The sequence below is a fragment of the Suncus etruscus genome, chromosome 7, assembly GCF_024139225.1.
Source record: "Suncus etruscus isolate mSunEtr1 chromosome 7, mSunEtr1.pri.cur, whole genome shotgun sequence".
NCBI lineage: Eukaryota > Metazoa > Chordata > Mammalia > Eulipotyphla > Soricidae > Suncus > Suncus etruscus.
The window spans coordinates 26532955-26552995 of NC_064854.1; the positions used below are offsets into that span (position 1 = coordinate 26532955).

The following is a 20041-nucleotide window of genomic DNA, read 5'->3' on the forward strand; positions in this document are numbered from 1 at the left end:
GGTTTTAATAGTGTAGGAAGAGGGGAAAGTATAGATTTTGAATGCCTTAAAAGAAGGGCCCAATAAAAAATTGTTATGAAGACAGATAAGAGAGATGATCTAAGTGACTGTAAGATTCTGACCTGTAGATCTAAGAACTGGAGTTACTATTATCAGTAAAAACTGTGGGCATGATATGTTGAGGGAAAGATGCAGAATTAATTCCTTCCTCCTCTTTTTTTTTTTTTTTTTTTTTTTTTGGTTTTTGGGTCACACCCGGCAGTACTCAGGGGTTACTCCTGGCTCTACACTCAGAAATCTCTCCTTGCAGGCTCGGGGACCATATGGGATGCCAGGATTCGAACCGCCATTCTTGTGCATGCAAGGCAAACACTTACCTCCATGCTATCTCTCCTGCCCCTCCTTCCTCCTTCTAAAAATTAAGAAGGTTGATTGGACTAAATTGGTTTCTCTTTTTCCAAACCTAAAACCACATGGTTCTCTCCATCTCCCCCTTCCCTCCCTCTTCTCTTTTCTTCCCCCTTTCTTGTATTTTTTGGGCCACAACCTGTTATACTCAAGGGCTTACCCTGGCTCTGTACTCAGGAATTCTCTTGTGGATTTGGGGACCATATGGAGTCTGGGGATCGACCCATGTGCAAAGCAACCGTCCTCCTCACGGTTGCCCCTAGCCTCCTCTTCTCTCTAGAAGAATCTGCTGATAGTTCATTCTGAGTGCTAAGCCTATGACTGAGATATTCATTTTACTCATTCTCCTTTGTGACTGGCTGGTGACTCTTAGAAGCTGTCTTTGGCTCTTGTCCATGTCTCTTGTCACGGATCATTGGATCCTTTCCATCCTTGGAATCTCTTTGGCTTCTTCTGCAGTATTTCTTTTGTTTGTCTTCTTCTGTCAGGGCCAATCAAAATCCCAATAAGAGAGTGTTAGAAACAGGGAGAGGCAAAGTAGGGAGTCCATGGGCCTTACAGCCCAGCCCCTTAGGCCAGAGAGGGAGGGAGAGAGCCAAGGTTGGGACCAGGGCAAGGAGCCAGGGAAAGGACCAGAGAAAGGCAAACAGTAGGAGAGGCAGCAAAAGGCAGCAGGAGCAGGGAGTTCAATAAACAGTTTCTCCTACAATTTAGCAGCGACCATCCTGGCAGGGAGCCCAGGTCTGATTCTCACTACTGTGTATGGTCTCCCAAAGAACTCTAGGAATGATCCTGAGCATAGAGCTAGGAGTAAGCCCTGAACACTTCTGTGTGTTGCCCATCCGAAACTTGAAATGAAAACACTTAGTATTTACTTATTTTGATTAGCCACTGTTTGTACATATATTATTCTATTAACTGAGTCTTAAAATTGGACAACTTATTGAATTTAACCTGCTAGATTAAAGGGATGATTAAAAATTAAATTTAGGGGGCTGGAGTGATAGTACAGTAGGTAGGGAGCTTGCCTTGCCCACTGTGCAGACCCTGGTTTGATCCCCAGTATCCCATATGTCATCCTGACAGTCATCCCTGAACACTGCAGGGTGTGGTACAAATCTTTAAATATAAGTGTGTGTGGGGCCGGAGAGATAGCATGGAGGTAAGGCGTTTGCCCTTCATGCAGGAGGTCATCGGTTCGAATCCTGGCGCCCCATATGGTCCTCCGTGCCTACCAGGAGCAATATCTGAGCCTGGAGCCAGGAATAACCCCTGAGCACTGCCGGGTGTGACCCAAAAACCACACACACACACACACACACACACACACACACACACACACACACACACACACAAACACACACACACAATAAATATATATATATAAATAAAGTGTGTGTATAAATTTTAATTTAAGGTAGAGTTTCTTATTGGATTTTTGTTTTTGGATCACACCTGGCAGCATTCGACACACACACACACACACACACATATAATTTAAGGTAGAGTTTCTTATTGGATTTTTGTTTTTGTTTTTGGATTACACCTGGCGGCACTCAGGGGTTACTCCTGGCTCTACACTCAGAAATCGCTCCTGGCAGGCTTGGGGGACCATATGGGATGCCAGGATTCAACCACTGTCAGTCCTGGGTCGGCCACTTGCAAGGCAAATGCCCTGCAGCTGTGCTCTCTCCTGCCCTGAGTTCCTCGTTTTTTAAAGTAGGGGTTTATTCTACACAGTGTCAGAGTTCTGCTGTGGGGGAAGGAAGCTCACTGTACTTAGTCTGAGTGTGCTGAGGTGTAGGCCGGACACTTAGTGCTGCTGGGACTGCATAGTCCTGTCCTGCAGAATAAAAACCTCGATCTTGAGAATGTGAGACATGCCTCTACTCCTTTGAACTATTGTCTTGGACCGCAGTTACTAAAGAAAAATTGCATAGCTGTTTTGACTTATTTCTGATGACACTCAGGGATTACTTGTGGTGCTGGCCACCCCAGGCCTGTTTGTGTGTAAGGGAAGTTGTGTACCTGCTGTACAATCTCTCCCACCCCACTTTTTAAAAAATTTTAAGTGAAAATAAATTGTTTCTCCACTTAATTCTTAGCAGGAACGATTTATTTCTGTTTTATTTTTCTTTTAATTATTGCATTCTTTTTTGTTTTGTTTTTGGCCACACTGGGAGTGTTTGGGTTACTCCTGGCAGATTCTGGGGACCATTTGGGATGCCAGGGACCCGTATCCATCCCGGATCAGCTGTGTGCAAGGCAAATGCCCTACTGCTGCGCCATCACTCTGGCCCTTATTTCTGTTTTAAAGACTTAATTGTTCTGATTTGTAAAGCAGCCTTCCCCTGAATATAAATAGTTTTATTGCCCTGTTTTAGGTACTGTTAAATCTGGATTTGGTTCTGTAATGAATTTGCCATCTGTTCTCTAATGGTTGCTTTTCTGTGCTAATCACTAAACAAATTTATTTCATCTGGGAAGGTGTATGTTCTTGTTGAAAATATTGTTGTCTAAAAGACATGTGCTATCAATTAGAAATTGAGCTCCCATATGACCCAGCAATACTGCTCCTAAGAATATACCCTGGGGACCCAAAAACACATGCAGAAAAGCTGTCTGCATTTCTTTCTTCATCACAGCACTATTCTCGATAGCCAAAACCTGGAAACAACCCAAATGCCTGAAAACAGATGAGTGGCTAAAGAAATTGTGGTACATCTACACAATGGAATACTATATAGCTGTTAGGAAAACAAAAAAGTCATGAATTTGATGCATGGATGGATATAGGGAGTATTATGTTGAGTGAAATGAGTCAGAGAGAGAGAGAGAGGCATAGAATGATCACACTCATTTTGTGAGATATAAAAAATTTTAAAAAAGTATGTTATTAATGTCCAAAGACAAATAGAGATGAGGGCCAGGAGGACCCGTCCATGGTAAAAAGTTTGCCACAAAGAGCAGGGGAGTGCAGTTAGGATAGAGAAGAAACTACTAGTGCCTTGCGAATTGAAAATGATTGCTGTGGATAAGAACTGGGTGCTGAAAGGAGATAAAGTGATGTGCATGATACACCTTTAGTGATTTTGCAAACCATAATATGAGAGGGGGGGAGGGATGGAGAGAGGAAGGGAGGAGAGAGCAGGGAAGAGAGGAGAGAGAGGAGAAAAAAATGTTTGCCACAGAGGCAGGCAGTTGGGGAGGGCAGGAGGAAAACTGGGCACTGATATTGGGAAATGTGTACTGGTGAAAGGTGTTGGACATTGTAGGACTAAACTCAATCATGAACAGCCTTGTAACTGTATCTCATGGTGATTAAATTAAAAATTTTATAAAAAAAAAGTGGGGTGAAATTTATATAATATTAAGTGAGAAAGAAAAATGGTTATGTGAAAAATAAATATTAAAAAGACATCAATATTTTGTCAATGAATAAATTTTATGGACTAGTACTAGTTGGCTGCAATTTGAAACTCAACCGTACTAAAATGCAAATGCAGTCTTGTTCATTTTTTATTTATTTTGCTTTTGGATCACACCTGACTGTAAGAGGGTTCTTCAGGCTCTTTCTATACTCAGGGGTCACTCCTGGTGGTCCCTCTCTTCAGTCTTCATTCTTCAGCTCTGGAAAAAGAATGTATTTTAATTGACTTAAAATAATTTTTTCTGGGGCCGGAGAGATAGCAGGGAGGTAAAGCGTTTGTTTGCCTTGCATGCAGAAGGGCAGTGGTTCGAATCCCGGCATCCTATATGGTCCCCTGAGCCTGCCAGGAGCGATTTCTGAGTGTAGAGCCAGGAGTATCCCCTGAGTGCTGCCAGATGTGACCTAAAAACCAAGGGAAAAAAATTTTTTTTCCTATGGTTTTTTTGGTTGAACTGAGATTATCTTAGTTGAAAAATTGATGTCTATCTTAGGAGTCCAGTAATTATTGATAGAATTTCTTTCCCTGGTAGCTAAGCCCCTGTTCTTTTTTTCCTTCTTCCTTAATCAAACTATTAAGACTTACACGAGCACTAGCAACAACTCGATATCTGGAACTTTGAAACGCTTGGAAGATACTGCAGCACGATTCACAAATGCCAACTTCCAGGAAGTGTCTGCCCACACCGCTAGTGGAAAAGATGTTTCTGAGGCCAGAGGGTCAGACAGCAAAGGGAAGAAATCTTCAGCTCACAACTCAGGTCAGAGGGGGAGGAAGCCTGGAGGAAGAAACCCCGGAACGACTGTGTCGGCTGCTAGTCCTTTCCAGCAAGGTCCGTATGCATCGTGGGATCCGGCACTTTTTTTTACTATTAAAAAAAAAGTTTGTTCATATATAGCATGTGCTTTCAAACTTGAAATGCAATTTTAAGTTTCTATAGATGTGAGATACCATTGAAGATTGTAGAAGTAAATGGAAGAAGCCATGATTTCTTTTTCTGCTCTATGGAACCCTCATTTTAGAAATTGTTTTATTTCTTTCCCAATGAAACATTAAAGACAGTTATCAGTAGTAAATCAACAGATATTAGTGGATTTCTTTTTAGGGTTTTAGTTTTTAGTAATTAAATGTTGATCACTGGGCCCGGAGAAATAGCACAGCAGCGTTTGCCTTGCAAGCAGCCGATCCAGGACCAAAGGTGGTTGGTTCGAATCCCGGTGTCCCATATGGTCCCCCGTGTCTGCCAGGAGCTGTTTCTGAGCAGACAGCCAGGAGTAACCCCTGAGCACCGCTGGGTGTGCCCCCCCTAAAAAAAACAACCAAAAAAAAATGTTGATCACTAATACATTTATTATAAATCGGGAAGCCTACTGTAGGTTTTGCTCATACCACATAATTTCCAAAAGACTGCTATTATAATTTATTCTTTAACTGAAATTTGAAATTAATATGCTATCTTTTTTTTTTTTTTTTTTGGTTTTTGGGTCACACCCGGCAGTGCTCAGGGGTTATTCCTGGCTCCAGACTCAGAAATTGCTCCTGGCAGGCACGGGGGACCATATGGGACGCCGGGATTCGAACCGATGACCTCCTGCATGAAAGGCAAACACCTTACCTCCATGCTATCTCTCCGGCCCCTAATATGCTATCTTTTATATAGTAATCCTTAATCATGGAGAGCAGAATTCCACCAACTTTAGAATACATTAGTTTTCTTTTTACTTATTTTTGGGTTTTGGGCCACACTCAGCGACACTCATGAGTTACTTTGGCTCTACGCTCAGAAATCACTCCTGGCAGGCTCGGGGACCAGATGGGATGCTGGACAAATGCCCTATCCACTGTGCTATCGCTTCAGCCCCGAAAAATACATTAGGTTTCTATTTGTGTGTAATATTATTTTAAAATGTATAGTGTTTTTTTTTTGGGGGGGTGGGGAGGCACATTAGGTAGTGACTACCTAGGAATCTAGCAGGGCATCAGATCATACATGTCAGGGATCAAATCCAGGTTGGTCGTGTGCAAGGCAAGTGCCCTACTTGCCATGCTATTGCACTGGCTCCCTTTATGAAAGTTTTTTTTTTTTTTTTTTTTTTTGGGAGGGGGTCACATCCGGTGACGCTCAGGGGTTACTCCTGGCTATGCACTCAGAAATTGCTCTTGGCTTGAAGGACCGTATGGGACGCTGGAGGATTGAACCGTAATCCATCCTGGTTCAGCTGTGTGTAAGGCAAACGCCCTACTGTTTGCGTCACCACTCTGGCCCCTACAATTGATTTTATTATATTTTCTTAGATTATATGTGAGTTTTGAAGATATAAGATATATATTGAATGTTCTGAAATAATCACACTATAGTGAGCGTTCATCACCAGCTGTAAAAATAAAAATGTGTAGAAAAAAAAGGACAGATGGTGATAATCCAAATGAAAATAATAGCTACTTTTTAGCTGCTAATTAAGTGGAAAATTGCAGTTATCCTTAAGTGATTGATGTAATGTAAATGGCTTCTTCATTTATTTATTTTTTTTTTTTTTGTGGTTTTTGGGTCACACCTGGCAGTGCTCAGGGGTTATTCCTGACTCCAGGCTCAGAAATTGCTCCTGGCAGGCACAGGGGACCATATGGGACGCCGGGATTCGAACCGATGACCTCCTGCATGAAAGGCAAATGCCTTACCTCCATGCTATCTTTCCGGCCCCGGCTTCTTCATTTATATGTTTTACTTCATAGACAGCCTGAAAATGCACACTTAGGTATGGAGAACTCTGTAATATAGTAAAACACATTCTTTGAGTTAAAATTCAAACCTGCTAATGTTCTTTTTTCATAGGACATCTCAGAAGTCATTAACATTAAAGATTAAAATCTTTTTTTTTTTTTTTTTTTTTTTTTTTTTAAGCTTTTTGGGTCACACCCAGTGGTGCTCAGGGGTTACTCCTGGCTGTCTGCTCAGAAATAGCTCCTGGCAGGCACGGGGGACCATATGGGACACCGGGATTTGAACCAACCACCTTTGGTCCTGGATAGGCTGCTTGCAAGGCAAACACCGCTGTGCTATCTCTCCGGGCCCAAAGATTAAAATCTTAATATCTTTGTTTAAAATAAATTTTGTGTACGAATGAAGTTTATCTCAATATTTACATGGATATAAGGTGTGCAATAACTTATGAATGTGCTCAGTAATAAAATTTGACATCGCTTGAAATCGTTTTTCTATTTCAGTAAACACTTGAGTTTGAGTTTTCTTATTGGTTTTTGGGCCACACCCGGCTGTGCTCAGGAGTTACTGCTGGCTTTGTGCTCAGAAATCGATCCTAGCAGGCTCAGGACCATATGGTATACTGGGAATCAAACCCCGTTCTGTCCAGGGTTGGCTGTGTGCAAGACAAACGCCTTATTTCTGTGCTATTGCTCTGGCCCCTTTTGTTTTCATTTCTAAATGCATTAGCTAGAACATGATATAGTTTAGGTATTTTTTTTTTTTTTTTAATTTTGGTCCTCATGAGTCTTTATGGAATATTTATGCCCAGGGATCACTCTTTCTTTTTAAACGGTTTTCTCCACTTTATTTAAAGTTTAAAAGTTATTGTTGCTAGTTTACAGTTTTTCTTTAGCAATAAATATTGAGAAACGTTTATCGTCTACTGATTCCTCAATTATCATAATTGTTTTTGGTATATTTCTTTTTTACTTTTTATTTTAATAATTTTTATTCTGACCAAAGTGGTTTACAAATCTTTCGCAGTAATATTTTAGGCACATAGTGGCACAGGGATCACTCTTGATGGGGTTTGGGGATCATATCAGTTTAGTTTTATGAACTATAATACAAGTGTGGCTACATCTTGTTACCTCATTTGGCAAGCATGAAGAGGGTTTTTTGAAATAGGATGATGAGCCGAAACCGTTTTCAGTGGCAATGCATTAGTTTTCTAGTAGGTAAATAAGAATCTCAGTGTTGTATCTCATAATGAAATGTTGGACTAATGTTATGTGGAGAGAGCTAGACTGTTGTAAAACTCATTAATCACAGTTGCATTTCTTCTAATTTTACTTCCATAAATGCAGTAATAATGTCAGTGACTTCTCTCTTTTTATAAACTACTTCTTATGGGAATGGATTGAGAATGTAAGGTATAAATTATGTTATGTGATGAATTAAGTAAAAAGTAACATTTTCTTGAAGTTTCTCAGCATTTAGAACGATTTTTTTTCTTTTTCTTTTTTAATTTATTTTGGGCCATACCCAGCAGCGCTTAGGGGTTACTCCTGGCTCTCTGCTCAAAAATTGGTCCTGGCAGGCAAGGGAGACCATATGGGATGCCCGGATTTGAACCATCGTCAGTCCTGAGTCGGCCGCTTGCAAGGCAAATGTCCTACCATTGTGCTACTCTCCAGCCCAGCATTTAGAACTTAAATGACATTTGTTCTTTATTTTTGGGAAATTTATAAATTTGAACAGTGTTGGAAAAGGGAACTAGCCAGAGTCTAGCTGTAGTTTAAACAGTGTTCTTTTGAGACTTCCACTTTTTCAGTCCTTTCTAGTGTATGCATAATACTATTTGGGAGGCGAATTGAGGAATTCTGTCATGATATAAAGGCTAAGAAAGAGCAATATTTTATTGATTGTATAAATGATTGCTTACATAACTTTAACAATGAATTTTGTAGGTGAAGTTGATTTCAGTAACAATTTGCTAAACTATAATATGTTAATATAGTGCTGTGTGTCATTTTTGCTACTCACAGGGACTTTTGCATCCAATTTTTGCCTTCCCTACTTTTTCATTATTTTCTTCTTTGCCACAGGCAGTTTTTCTGGAACTCCAGGCAGTGTAAAGTCATCTTCCGGAAGTTCAGTTCAGTCGCCCCAGGATTTCTTGAGCTTTACAGACTCAGATCTGCGTAATGACACTTACACTCACTCCCAACAGTCATCGACAACCAAAGATGTACATAAAGGAGAGTCTGGAAGTCAGGAAGGAGGGGTGAACAGTTTCACTTCTTTAATTGGCCTCCCTTCCACCTCCACTGTTATTCCACAGCCTAAAAGCTTTGAAACTTCACCTGGAGATCTGGGTAATCCCAGCCTTCCTATAGCAGGATACAAGCGGGCCGCCCCTTCTGGCTTAGAAGAAGAAGCCATCAAGGAAAAGAAGCGGAAAGGGAATAAGCAGAGTAAGCATGGGCCTGGTAGGCCCAAAGGAAACAAGAGCCAAGAGAATGTGTCCCACCTCTCAGTCTCTTCTGCTTCACCCACCTCGTCTGTCGCCTCGGCGGCAGGAAGTGTGACTAGCTCGAGTCTTCAGAAGTCTCCCACGTTGCTCAGGAATGGAAGTTTACAGAGTCTTAGTGTTGGCTCCTCTCCAGTCGGTTCAGGTAGGTACATGCCAGTTGTTGTCTCCTTATTCACACCATTACTCTGGCAATTACTTTTGAGTTGCTTAAAGTGAGTATACTAAGCATCTTAATTTTTGAAAACATAGACCTTAAAAGCAGTTTGATGTTTGAGGGAAAAGAAGGGTGAGGCTAATCTGAAGTTATTAATTATTAAACTAATCTGGTTAGTTTTTCTTAACAATTTCTTTTTTCATTATTTGTATTTATTTGTATGCTCAGCAGCTTACTCCTGGCTCTGTGTTCAGGCATCACTCTTGTCCGTACTTGAAGGGGACCTTCTGAGGTACAAGGGTTGGCTGTGTGCAGTTACCCACTGAACTATATCTCAGACTCCCCAGTATTTTAAAAATCAGCACAGAAGCTGGATCTGTGGTTTAGTACAGTCACCCATTTGAGGTTCTGGGTTCAGTTTTTCTCACCACAAAACAAACACATTCTTTCCCTCAGTAATCCCTCCTATAAGCAACACGTGATATAACAATAAAAAATTTAAAAAGCCTGTTCTGTTTGCAGGCTGAGGTGGGGAAAAGTGCCATGGATGGACTCTGGGAACATGGGTGGAGGGAAATTGACATTGGTAGTGGGTTTGGTCCTCAAACACTGTATGTCTAAGATCCAATTATATCTTTGTAAATCTCAATGGTTTCAATAAAATATTGAACATCTGGAACATTTTTCAAGGAAAGAAAATTATATAAACTGCTAGCGTAACAGGTCCATTTTGTGTATAGCTAGAAATTATTTTACTTCACCATTAGGTGAAGAGAAACTTTTACACGGCGAAATTTTCATAAATATTATTTTGCAAACAAAAATAAGTTAAGAAACTTGAATTTTTGTAAAGACTTGTAGCCTTTTAAATTTAAAGTTTTTAAAAAATGACCCTAAAGATTGCATTTTTTGTTTGTTTGCTTTTTTGGGCCACACCTATTTGACGCTCAGGGGTTACTCCTGGCTATACACTCAGAAATCACCCTTGGCTTGGGGGGACCATATGGGATGCCTAGGGATCGAACCACGGTCCGTCCTAGGCTAGCACTTGCAAGGCAGACCTCTAGCGCTGCCACTCCAGCCCCAAGATTGTATTTTTAAAGCTGTAATTATGCTTAAACACTTTCTTGAAAATAATATATCTTGGTTTGTTTTTGGTCCTTTTTTTAGGTTTGCTAGGGGCTTCTAGTTTTCTGTTTGAGGGTCTTATCTGGCTGTTTTTAGAAGGATGAGGTGGTTGCATCGGGTCTGTGTTCAGAGTTATTAGTTTTCAGCTCAAGCCCCATTCAGATGTTTCATTTAATCACCTATTTATTTTGGGATTTGGTCATACTCAAGTGTTCTCAGGGTTTCCTTGCACATCTTTGCTCAGAAATCACTCCCAGCAGTGGTCAGGGGATGCCTGACTTATATGGGATGCCTGGGGTCCAAGCCAGGTTGACCTGTTACAAAACAAATACCCTTTTTGTTGTACTATTGCTTCGGGCATCTTAGTTATAGAATTTAATGGATATTTTTTTCCCTCTTCCCCCCACTTTTTTATGGACATTTTTTGATAAAGTCTAGAATTTTGCTTTTGTAGTTTTAGTCGTAGTTTAAGCCATGAGATTATGAATTTAACTTGTAAAATGATATTAAATTGATCTAAAAAGTTGATTTGGAATTACATTAAGAACTCATAAATTCCAGAAACAGAACATTTTATATCTATGTGTGTGTATGTGTGTGTGTGTGTGTGTATATATATATATATATATATATATATATATATATATATAGAGAGAGAGAGAGAGAGAGAGAGAGAGAGAGAGAGAGAGAGAGAGAGAGAGAGAGAGAGGAAGAAGGTGTGCATTGTTTTCAAAAATTGTTGAACTTATTCCCCTTTGAAATATGTTGGTTCGAGGCCAGGGATAGAAAGTAAAGCACTTACTTTTGTGTGTTAGCTTCTTTATGCACCCCTGATACTACATTTTCGTGCCTAAGCACTGCCAGTGGAACTTCATGAGCACAGAGCTAGGAGTAGACCCTGAGCCGGGTCCGGCCCAAAATTCTTCCTCCTCTCTCTATTTGTCTTTAATGACAAGTTGGTAATTTAGTAGCCATGCAGGTGACCTGATAGAAGTACCTTTTGACAAAAATGTAAATGATCACAATAACTACCACTATAACCCTTTGCCCCAGGAGCTTATGGACTTTGTTAATCTCTTCACTGCCTGTCATGACTAAGTGTTAAACATTCTTTTACATCTATATTTTTGTAGGAAGGAGAGAGGTTGGTATTACTTGGGGGGACCAGAGGAGTTGCTGGGGATTGAACTTGGGTTATCCACATGTAAATCAAGTGAGTGCCTTAACCCCCATACTATGTTTTTGTCCCCTAAACATTTTATAAATTATATTATTAGTAATCATTAAGGGTACATCTATATATAGTAGTGTTAGAGTTCTTGCCTTAGAAGTGTTTATAAATGGGTTGTAAGTGAAATTATTATTTTGTTTGGAAATCTTCTCATGTAGTATTGTTTGTAACTTTTGGACTATCTCTCCAGCCCATTTCTTTTATTTATTTATTTATTTATTATTTTATTATTATGTTTTGAGTTTTTGGGCCACACCTGGTGACGCCTCAGGGATTACTCCTGGCTATGTGCTCAGAAATCGCTCCTGGCTTGGGGGACCATATGGGATGCCGTTGGATCAAACCAAAGTCCTGGATCAGTCGTGTACAAGGCAAATGCCCTGTTACTGTGCTATCATACTAGTGTCCCCTTTTTATTTATTTTTATTTTTTTATTTTTTGTTTTTTGGGTCACACCCGGCAGCGCTCAGCAGTTCCTCCTAGCTCTACGCTCAGAAATCGCTCCTGGCAAGCTCAGGGGACCAAAGGGGATGCAAGGATTCGAACCACCGTCTTTCTGCATGTAAGGCAAATGCCTTACCTTCATGCTATCTCTCTGGCCCCCTCCTTTTTATTATTTTTAGTAGCACTGGTTCACATCATTTTTTAGTGGTATAGGGTTATAAAAGGCACTTAAGATAGTAATCTTTTTTTTTTTTTATTTATTTTTTTTTGGATTTTGGGTCACACCCGGCGGTGCTCAGGGGTGACTCCTGGCTGTCTGCTCAGAAATAGCTCCTGGCAGGCACGGGGGACCATATGGGACACCGGGATTCGAACCAACCACCTTAGGTTCTAGATCGGCTGCTTGCAAGGCAAGCACCGCTGTGCTATCTCTCCGGGCCCAGATAGTAATCTTAATTTAGGTTTTCTATTACTTTCTAGTTAGGGCTAGTGGTGAGTTTAAATTGTCATCCACTTTATAACCTGATTTTGAGTTAAAACCAAGTATTGCAAAAAAAAGTCTTCATTTGCATATAGAGTCTCAAATAAATAAATGTCTTCCAATGGTAATATCACTTCCATAGTAACCATACTGATTACCAAAGGTGTGCTTTCATATATACTTCTCACACAGAAAGGTATAGATGACATGCATATCTTTTAAGGCAAATTAAATTGAGAAAATTCTGAAAAATCTACAAAATATTACTAATAGCAGCTCTTTGACATCTGATATTAAAAAGTATGCTTCATTATATACATTTCGGCCATTTTGTGTCAAAATGAGATAGAACAGGAAAGATAAGATTCCCAGATGCAGAGTCCTGGATTAAGAAACCTTATTGAATGTGTCCCTGCTGCCCAGTTGCCTTCTCTGAGCTGATTTCCCAGCCTGATTTCCAGGGACAGTTCCCCGAATACCGTGCTAGCTCTAGCACGATTTGTGTGAGATTGGTTCTCACTAATATTTTTTCTTGTCTGTCTGTCCTGTTTTACCAAGAAAGCAACATTCTTTCTGTTGTAAAAGTTTTTGATGTGGGAACTCCCACCATCCTATTTTCCTTTTCAGCCAGAGCCGGAGGCAGTTGTTCTGCACTTTGCTGTCAGCAGATGTGCATATGCTTGGGACTGTCATAGATGGTCTCTCCTAAAGGGAATGATGCTGAACCTACTGGGCAGTATGTGAAATGGAAGAGGAGACTGGGTACTGCTAAGACAAGATGTCTGTCTGTCTGTCTGTCTGTCTGTCTGTCTGTCTGTCTGTCTGTCTGTCTGTCTGTCTGTCTGTCTGTCTGTCTGTCTGTCTGTCTTTCTTTCTTTCTTTCTTTCTTTCTTTCTTTCTTTCTTTCTTTCTTTCTTTCTTTCTTTCTTTCTTTCTTTCTTTCTTTCTTTCTTTCTTTCTTTCTTTCTTTCTTTCTTTCTTTCTTTCTTTCTTTCTTTCTTTCTCTCTCTTTCTTTCTTTCTTTCTTTCTTCCTTCCTTCCTTTCTTTCTTTCTTTCTCTCTTTCTCCCTTCCTTCCTTCCTTCCTTCCTTCCTTCCTTCCTTCCTTCCTTCCTTCCTTCCTTCCTTCCTTCCTTCCTTCCTTCCTTCCTTCCTTCCTTCCTTCCTTCCTTCCTTCCTTCCTCTCTCTCTCTCTCTCTCTCTCTCTCTCTCTCTTTCTTTCTTTCTTTCTTTCTTTCTTTCTTTCTTTCTTTCTTTCTTTCTTTCTTTCTTTCTTTCTTTCTTCCTTCCTTTCTTTCTTTCTCTCTCTTTCTCCCTTCCTTCCTTCCTTTCTTCCTTCCTTCCTTCCTTCCTTCCTTCCTTCCTTCCTTCCTTCCTTCCTTCCTTCCTTCCTTCCTTCCTTCCTTCCTTCCTTCCTTCCTTCCTTCCTTCCTTCCTTCCTTCCTTCCTTCCTCTTTCTTTCTTTCTTTCTTTCTTTCTTTCTTTCTTTCTTTCTTTCTTTCTTTCTTTCTTTCTTTCTTTCTTTCTTTCTTTCTTTCTTTCTTTCTTTCTTTCTTTCTTTCTTTCTTTCTTTCTTTCTTTCTTTCTTTCTTTCTCTCTCTCTTTCTTTCTCTCTCCCCCTTCCTTCCTTCCTTCCTTCCTTCCTTCCTTCCTTCCTTCCTTCCTTCCTTCCTTCCTTCCTTCCTCCCTCCCTCCCTCCCTCCTTCTTTCTTTTCTTTCTTCTCTCCCTTTCCTTTCCTTTCCTTTCCTTTCCTTTCCTTTCCTTTCCTTTCCTTTCCTTTCCTTTCCTTTCCTTTCCTTTCCTTTCCTTTCCTTTCCTTTCCTTTCCTTTTTCCTTTCCTTTTTCCTTTCCTTTTTCCTTTCCTTTCATTCGTTTTTGGGCCACACTGGTGATGCTCAGGGGTTACACCTAGTTATGTGCTTAGAAATATCTCCTGGCTTGGGGGACTCCAGGATTCAAATCACCATTCATCCTCGATTGGCTGCATGCAAGGCAAATGCCCTACCGCTGTGCTATCGCTCCAACCCCAAGATGCGTCTTTCTTAAGCAAGTATGGCTTTCTGGAGAAATTCCCTCGCATTATTTTGTGTTGGTGTTATTTTGATAATTGCTGCCCCCCCTTTTTTTTCCCCCTCATGAGTGACTTTTCTCACAAGTTAGAGTAGCAATATCTCAAATGTTTTTGTCCTTTAAAAAATACTGTCCTTGGGGGCTGGAATCATCACCACACCCGGTGACACTCCTGGCTTTGCGCTCAGAAATTGCCCTTGACTTGGAGGACCATAGTGTGTGTGTGTGTTTGTGTGTGTGTGTTTCAGTTTAGCACACTGCTCCTAGAGAATGTGTTATTATTTTATTAAGCCATTACTCTTTGTATTTTAAGAAAACATCGACCATCCGTGTTAGCCATAAGGAAATGCCAGTTTCTTTTCTTTTTAATTTTTTTGTTTTGCTTTTGAGTCACAACCAGTGGTATTCAGGGATTACTCCTGGCTCTGTTCTCAGGAATCACTCCTCAAGAGCTCAAGGGACCAACCATATGGGATTCCTGGGATCTTACCTAGATCACTGGTGTGCAAGGCAAGCCTCTTACCTGCTGCACTGTCACCCCGACCCTCCATTCCTCTTTGGGGATGGAGGGATATCTTTTATTTATTTGTTTGCTTGTTTGTTTATTTATTTATTTTGGCTTTTTGGGGCCACACCCAGTGATACTCAGGGATTACTCCTGGCTATGTGCTCAGAAATTTCTCCTGGCTTTGGGGACCATCTGTGATGCTGGGGATCAAACTCAGGTCCCTCCTGGGCAGCCACGTGCCAGGCAAATGCTCTACCTCTGTGCTATTGCTCCGGCCCCAAGATATCTATTTGGAATGTCTTAAAAAATGTAGTTTCCATTTTCTGAGCAACTTTTGGTCTATTTTCTTGTTATGTACATTCTCATACGTGCAAGGCAAATGTCCTATAGCTGTGCTATCTCTTCAGCCCCTATTCTTAGATTTTGTTATGCAGATTAATTCTTAAATTTATTTATTTATTTGTTTATTTATTTATTTATGCTCATCCTTTTCAAACATGTGATGATTCCATCATAGTTTCATTAATCTGCGAAGATTTTGGCATGTTTGTTCCTAGCACTCTGTACCATTCAATTACTGGTTTCTAGATTGGGTCCTGCAGTGGGTTTGCTTGAGTAGGCTTGATTTTCAGGTGAATGTTTGCCTGTTGTTCTGGCCTGTTTCTTTTTCTCCCTTTAAGTCACTGATAACTTCTTTGCTGTTTCCTTTTTCTTCCCTCCCAACAGAAATTTCCATGCAGTATCGGCATGATGGAGCTTGTCCAACAACTAGTAAGTCGTCCGACTGGGTTAATAACCCAGGCCTTTTGACTCCTAATCTGGTGTTTTTCTAGTATATTATGCCACCTCCAAGCCTCTAAATTTTAATTTTTTAAAATGCAGTTGATTCTTACCCAGGCATATCTTACTTAACATGCTGCTTTGCCTAGTGTTCAGGATCCTTACTGTGGTTAAAATGTGATCAAATTTTAATTACTTGATGGCTTTTTAAGGTGGTGCTTATTTCCATTGCGGAATTGTGACTTGTTTCTCAATGATATATTTTCTGAATTTGTTCTTACTAATAATGTAAAGTAAAATTTCATATATTTATTTATTGAGACTGCTTGCTGTCTTGACAATATGTTCTATATGTATATATATGTTGAGTCTGTTTAGTATATACTAAAGTTTAGGATATGGAAATACTTGGTTGAAATACATGATAAAGTGAGTTTTTTCTTTATATTACTGAAGGTGGATTTATACACCTATGTAAATTGTATCAGAGGTTCTTTTAGCCAGAAAGACATTTCTTTTTTTTTTTTCAGAAAGACATTTCATTGACATCTCTTTAAGAGTGATTTTGATGATTACTAAGGAAATTTATCAGAATTATTATAGTATGGCTAACATCATTTAAGTTTAATAAAAATATGTTAGCTAATGGTATACAGTAGAAATTCATTGAGCCAGACTTAGTTTTAATATTTCAAGGGCTAAGCATGCGATACTTATTGAAATTTGTTATACTGATTCAGTCTATGCGTATGTATTTCTTTTGTATGTTTGAGAATGATCTTAACCTGAAGTCCTCTTTTCCTTACTCAAAAGCTTTCTCAGAGTTGCTGAATGCAATACACAATGGTAAGTTTTATTAGACTCTTCTCTGGTGGTTCCTTTATCACAAAGGTTGCCTGTTGTAGACTCCCCATTGAATGCTTGCATGTGCTGTTGAGGAGATGAATTCCAGCTCTGCAGTGAGGCAATTGTTTAGCACCTTAGTAAAAAACTGGTGGTTTGCTGCCAAGAGGAGAACAGGTCAATAGTTCATTAGTTGGCTTTTATTGTCGTGCTGTATGGTAAAATGATAAGAGTGTTGTTTTAACATTACGAACGTCTTTTCTCTTGTGTTTTTTTTGCAAATATTTCTCGTGCTTTTGGAAGTGTAGTAATTGGTACAACATCAGGAATCTGCTGCTTCTACTTTGAATGTGAACTAAAACAATCTTCTTTTTACTAATGTTTAGTCTACTTTTATTATTTTAATCCTATGGTTCGAGAGTCAATAAAGGTAGCTTTTCATATATGCAGTTTGGAAATAATTTTATTTATTTTGGGCATACCCAACAATGCTCAGGAGTTGATCCTGGTTCTGCACTCAGAAATCGCCCCTGGCCCCAGCTCAAGGGACTATGTAGGATTCGGGGAATCAAACCCAGGTCCATTTTGGGTCTGCCACTTGCAGAGTTTTAGAGTGGAGTTGTTACTTTTGTAGAGTTTGGGTTTTGAAATCAGGATATAAATGAAGATGCTGTAATTTTTCATCTTAACAGTGCTTTAATAAGGATGGTCATTTTTATTTTTGATTTTGGGCCACACCCTGTGACGCTCAGGGGTTACTTCTGGCTATGTGCTCAGAAATCACCCCTGGCTTGGGGGACCATATGGGACGCTGGGGGATTGAGCCGTGGTCTGTCCTAGGCTAGCTCTGTCAAGGCAGATTTACCGCTCCGCGCCACTGCTCCGGCCCCAAGAATGGTTATTTTTTTTTTGAAAAACGAGTTCAGTTTTTAAGAATCTTCCATAATCCTTTGAGGTTTTCTTTTTCTCTTATTTGTTTGTTTGTTTGTTTTGGTTCACACCTGATGAAGTGATGATGTTAAGGGATTACTCAAGTTACTTCTGACTCTGTGGTTTGGTGCTTCTGGTGATGCTCAGAGGGTATTATGGGATGCCAGAGATAAAGCTTTAAGGCCTTTACCCTCTGTACTATTTTTCTTGGCCCAGATACTTAAAAATTTGAAATCTGATTGTCATCTTTGATTTTCTTTTTCAGTTATTAACTTACCTTAAGACTGTTCACATGGTGTTAAGATCTAACACCTCTTTGTTTTTGAAGTGTTGCATGCTTTGCTAATGTAGATTAATTTGTGTTTGATTACTGTGTGGTTTATGATGTCAGATATTTATAAATCTATAGTAGCAAGTATAGCAGCAAGTATGCTGGTATGACAAGCATGTATAGATACATAATATTGGTCAATATGGAAAATCTTATCAGCAATTATTTTATTAATCAGTACGTTTAATTATGACCATTTTCTATGCAGTTTAGAACTAGAGAGTCTTATATAATAAATGCTCCATATACTAAAGAAATTTTAATATCTAGTGGAAAGGGGATTAGAAGTTTTCTTGAAAATAAACGAAACATGTTTGTTTGTTTTTTTTTTGGCTGAGAAATATAAAAACTGGAGAAGCCTACCATCTTTCATCTTTTTCAGTGTATGTGGGACAATTTAAATTTTCTAAAATTCTGGGGCCGGGTAGGTGGCGCTGGAGGTAAGGTGTCTGCCTTGCAAGCGCTAGCCAAGGAAGGACCGCGGTTCGATCCCCCGGCGTCCCATATGGTCCCCCCAAGCCAGGGGCGATTTCTGAGCACATAGCCAGGAGTCACCCCTGAGCGTCAAACGGGTGTGGCCCAAAAACCAAAAAAAAAAAAAATTTCTAAAATTCTTAGTATATTAGAATTTGGCAGTATACTACAAGTCTGAGAAAAGTATATGTTTAAATAAAGAGAAGGTCTGGATAGAGAGTACAGCGGTAGTAATGCATTTGACTTGCATGTGGCTGACCCAGGTTTGATCCCCATATGGTTATCCAAGTTGGTTGGGAGTAATGCCTAAGTGCAGAACTGGCAGTAATCCTGAGCACTGCTGGGTGTGCAACCTGCCAAGTAAAACCCCATGGAAAGAATCTAAAAATCAATAATGTGAATCATTAAAAAAAAAAGCCACTGACCTTTTGTTATTAACTGAATATGCGCTTGGAGTGTACTAATTGATGAGTCAGTTGTCATGGTTTTTAATGGATATATGAAATTAATATCGCGGGATTAATAAAACAGATATATTAACATTTTCAGGTGTGCGTGTGTGTGAGTGTGTGTATGTGTGCGCGCGCGCACGTGCATGTGTTTGTGCCAGTGTGTGCCACACCTGGCGGTGCTCAGGGGTTACTTCTGGCTCTGCGCTCAGAAATCAGCTTTTCAGTTTTAAGTTCTCATTGGTAGACTCTGTGTGTTAAGCCCTGCATTCAGTTCCTGGCATTATAAAAAAAAAAAAAAAACTGGTGTAGTGAGACTTTTTATCCTCTTAGTCACTAATACCAAGAAGCAAAAATAAGTATGTTCCTTGCATTTTTATTTTAAGGGCAAGAAATGGATCAGGCAAGAATGAATTATGGAGGGAAGTATCTTAGATTTGGCTAGAAAATTCTATGTCCAAACTTTTTTTTTTTTTTTTTTGGTTTTTGGGTTACACCCGGCTGTGCTCAGGGGTTACTCCTGGCTGTCTGCTCAGAAATAGCTCCTGGCAGGCATGGGGGACCATATGGGACACCGGGATTCTAATCGACCACCTTTGGTCTTGGATTGGCTGCCTGCAAGGCAAATGCCGCTGTGCTGTCTCTCCGGTGCCCAAACTTTTTTTTGTTTTGTTTTGTTTTTGTTTTTTGGGCCACACCCATTTGACGCTCAGGGGTTACTCCTGGCTATGCGCTCAGAAATCGTCCCGGCTTGGGGGGACCATATGGGATGCCGGGGGATCGAACCAAGGTCCGTCCTATGCTAGCGCTTGCAAGGCAGACACCTTACCTCTAGCGCCACCTTCCCGGCCCCCAAACTTTCTTTTGGTATGTTAGCTTTTTAAAAGATCATGGAGAATAAGTACTCTCATATAACCATTTAAAAATGTGTAAGTTTAGTTGTGTTAAGTATAGTCAATGCCATACTACCAGTCTTAGTTTTTCTCTTTCAGAATCGAAACTGTAGTGATTAAACATGTTTTCCATTCTATTTTGTGCATCACACCCCCTGATACCCAACTTTCTACTATTCATTTATTTTCTTTTTCTTATTTTGCACCATACCTGGCTGTGGTCAGGGGTTATCTGCACTCAGAAATAGC

At 40.0% G+C, this 20041-nt stretch overlaps 1 protein-coding gene across 3 annotated transcripts in view; it reads left to right on the plus strand.

Annotated features, from left to right (window-relative positions):
- MLLT10 (MLLT10 histone lysine methyltransferase DOT1L cofactor) overlaps positions 1-20041 on the plus strand; it is a 113906-nt gene that overhangs the window by 54483 nt on the left and 39382 nt on the right. For 2 of the 3 annotated variants that reach the window (XM_049777753.1, XM_049777755.1), the window contains 4 exons: positions 4416-4668; positions 8649-9218; positions 15819-15863; positions 16686-16718. In XM_049777753.1, coding sequence (XP_049633710.1) covers positions 4416-4668; positions 8649-9218; positions 15819-15863; positions 16686-16718 — 901 coding nt within the window. The remainder of the gene's footprint in view (positions 1-4415; positions 4669-8648; positions 9219-15818; positions 15864-16685; positions 16719-20041) is intronic. The other variant, XM_049777754.1, reaches the window with a different exon arrangement.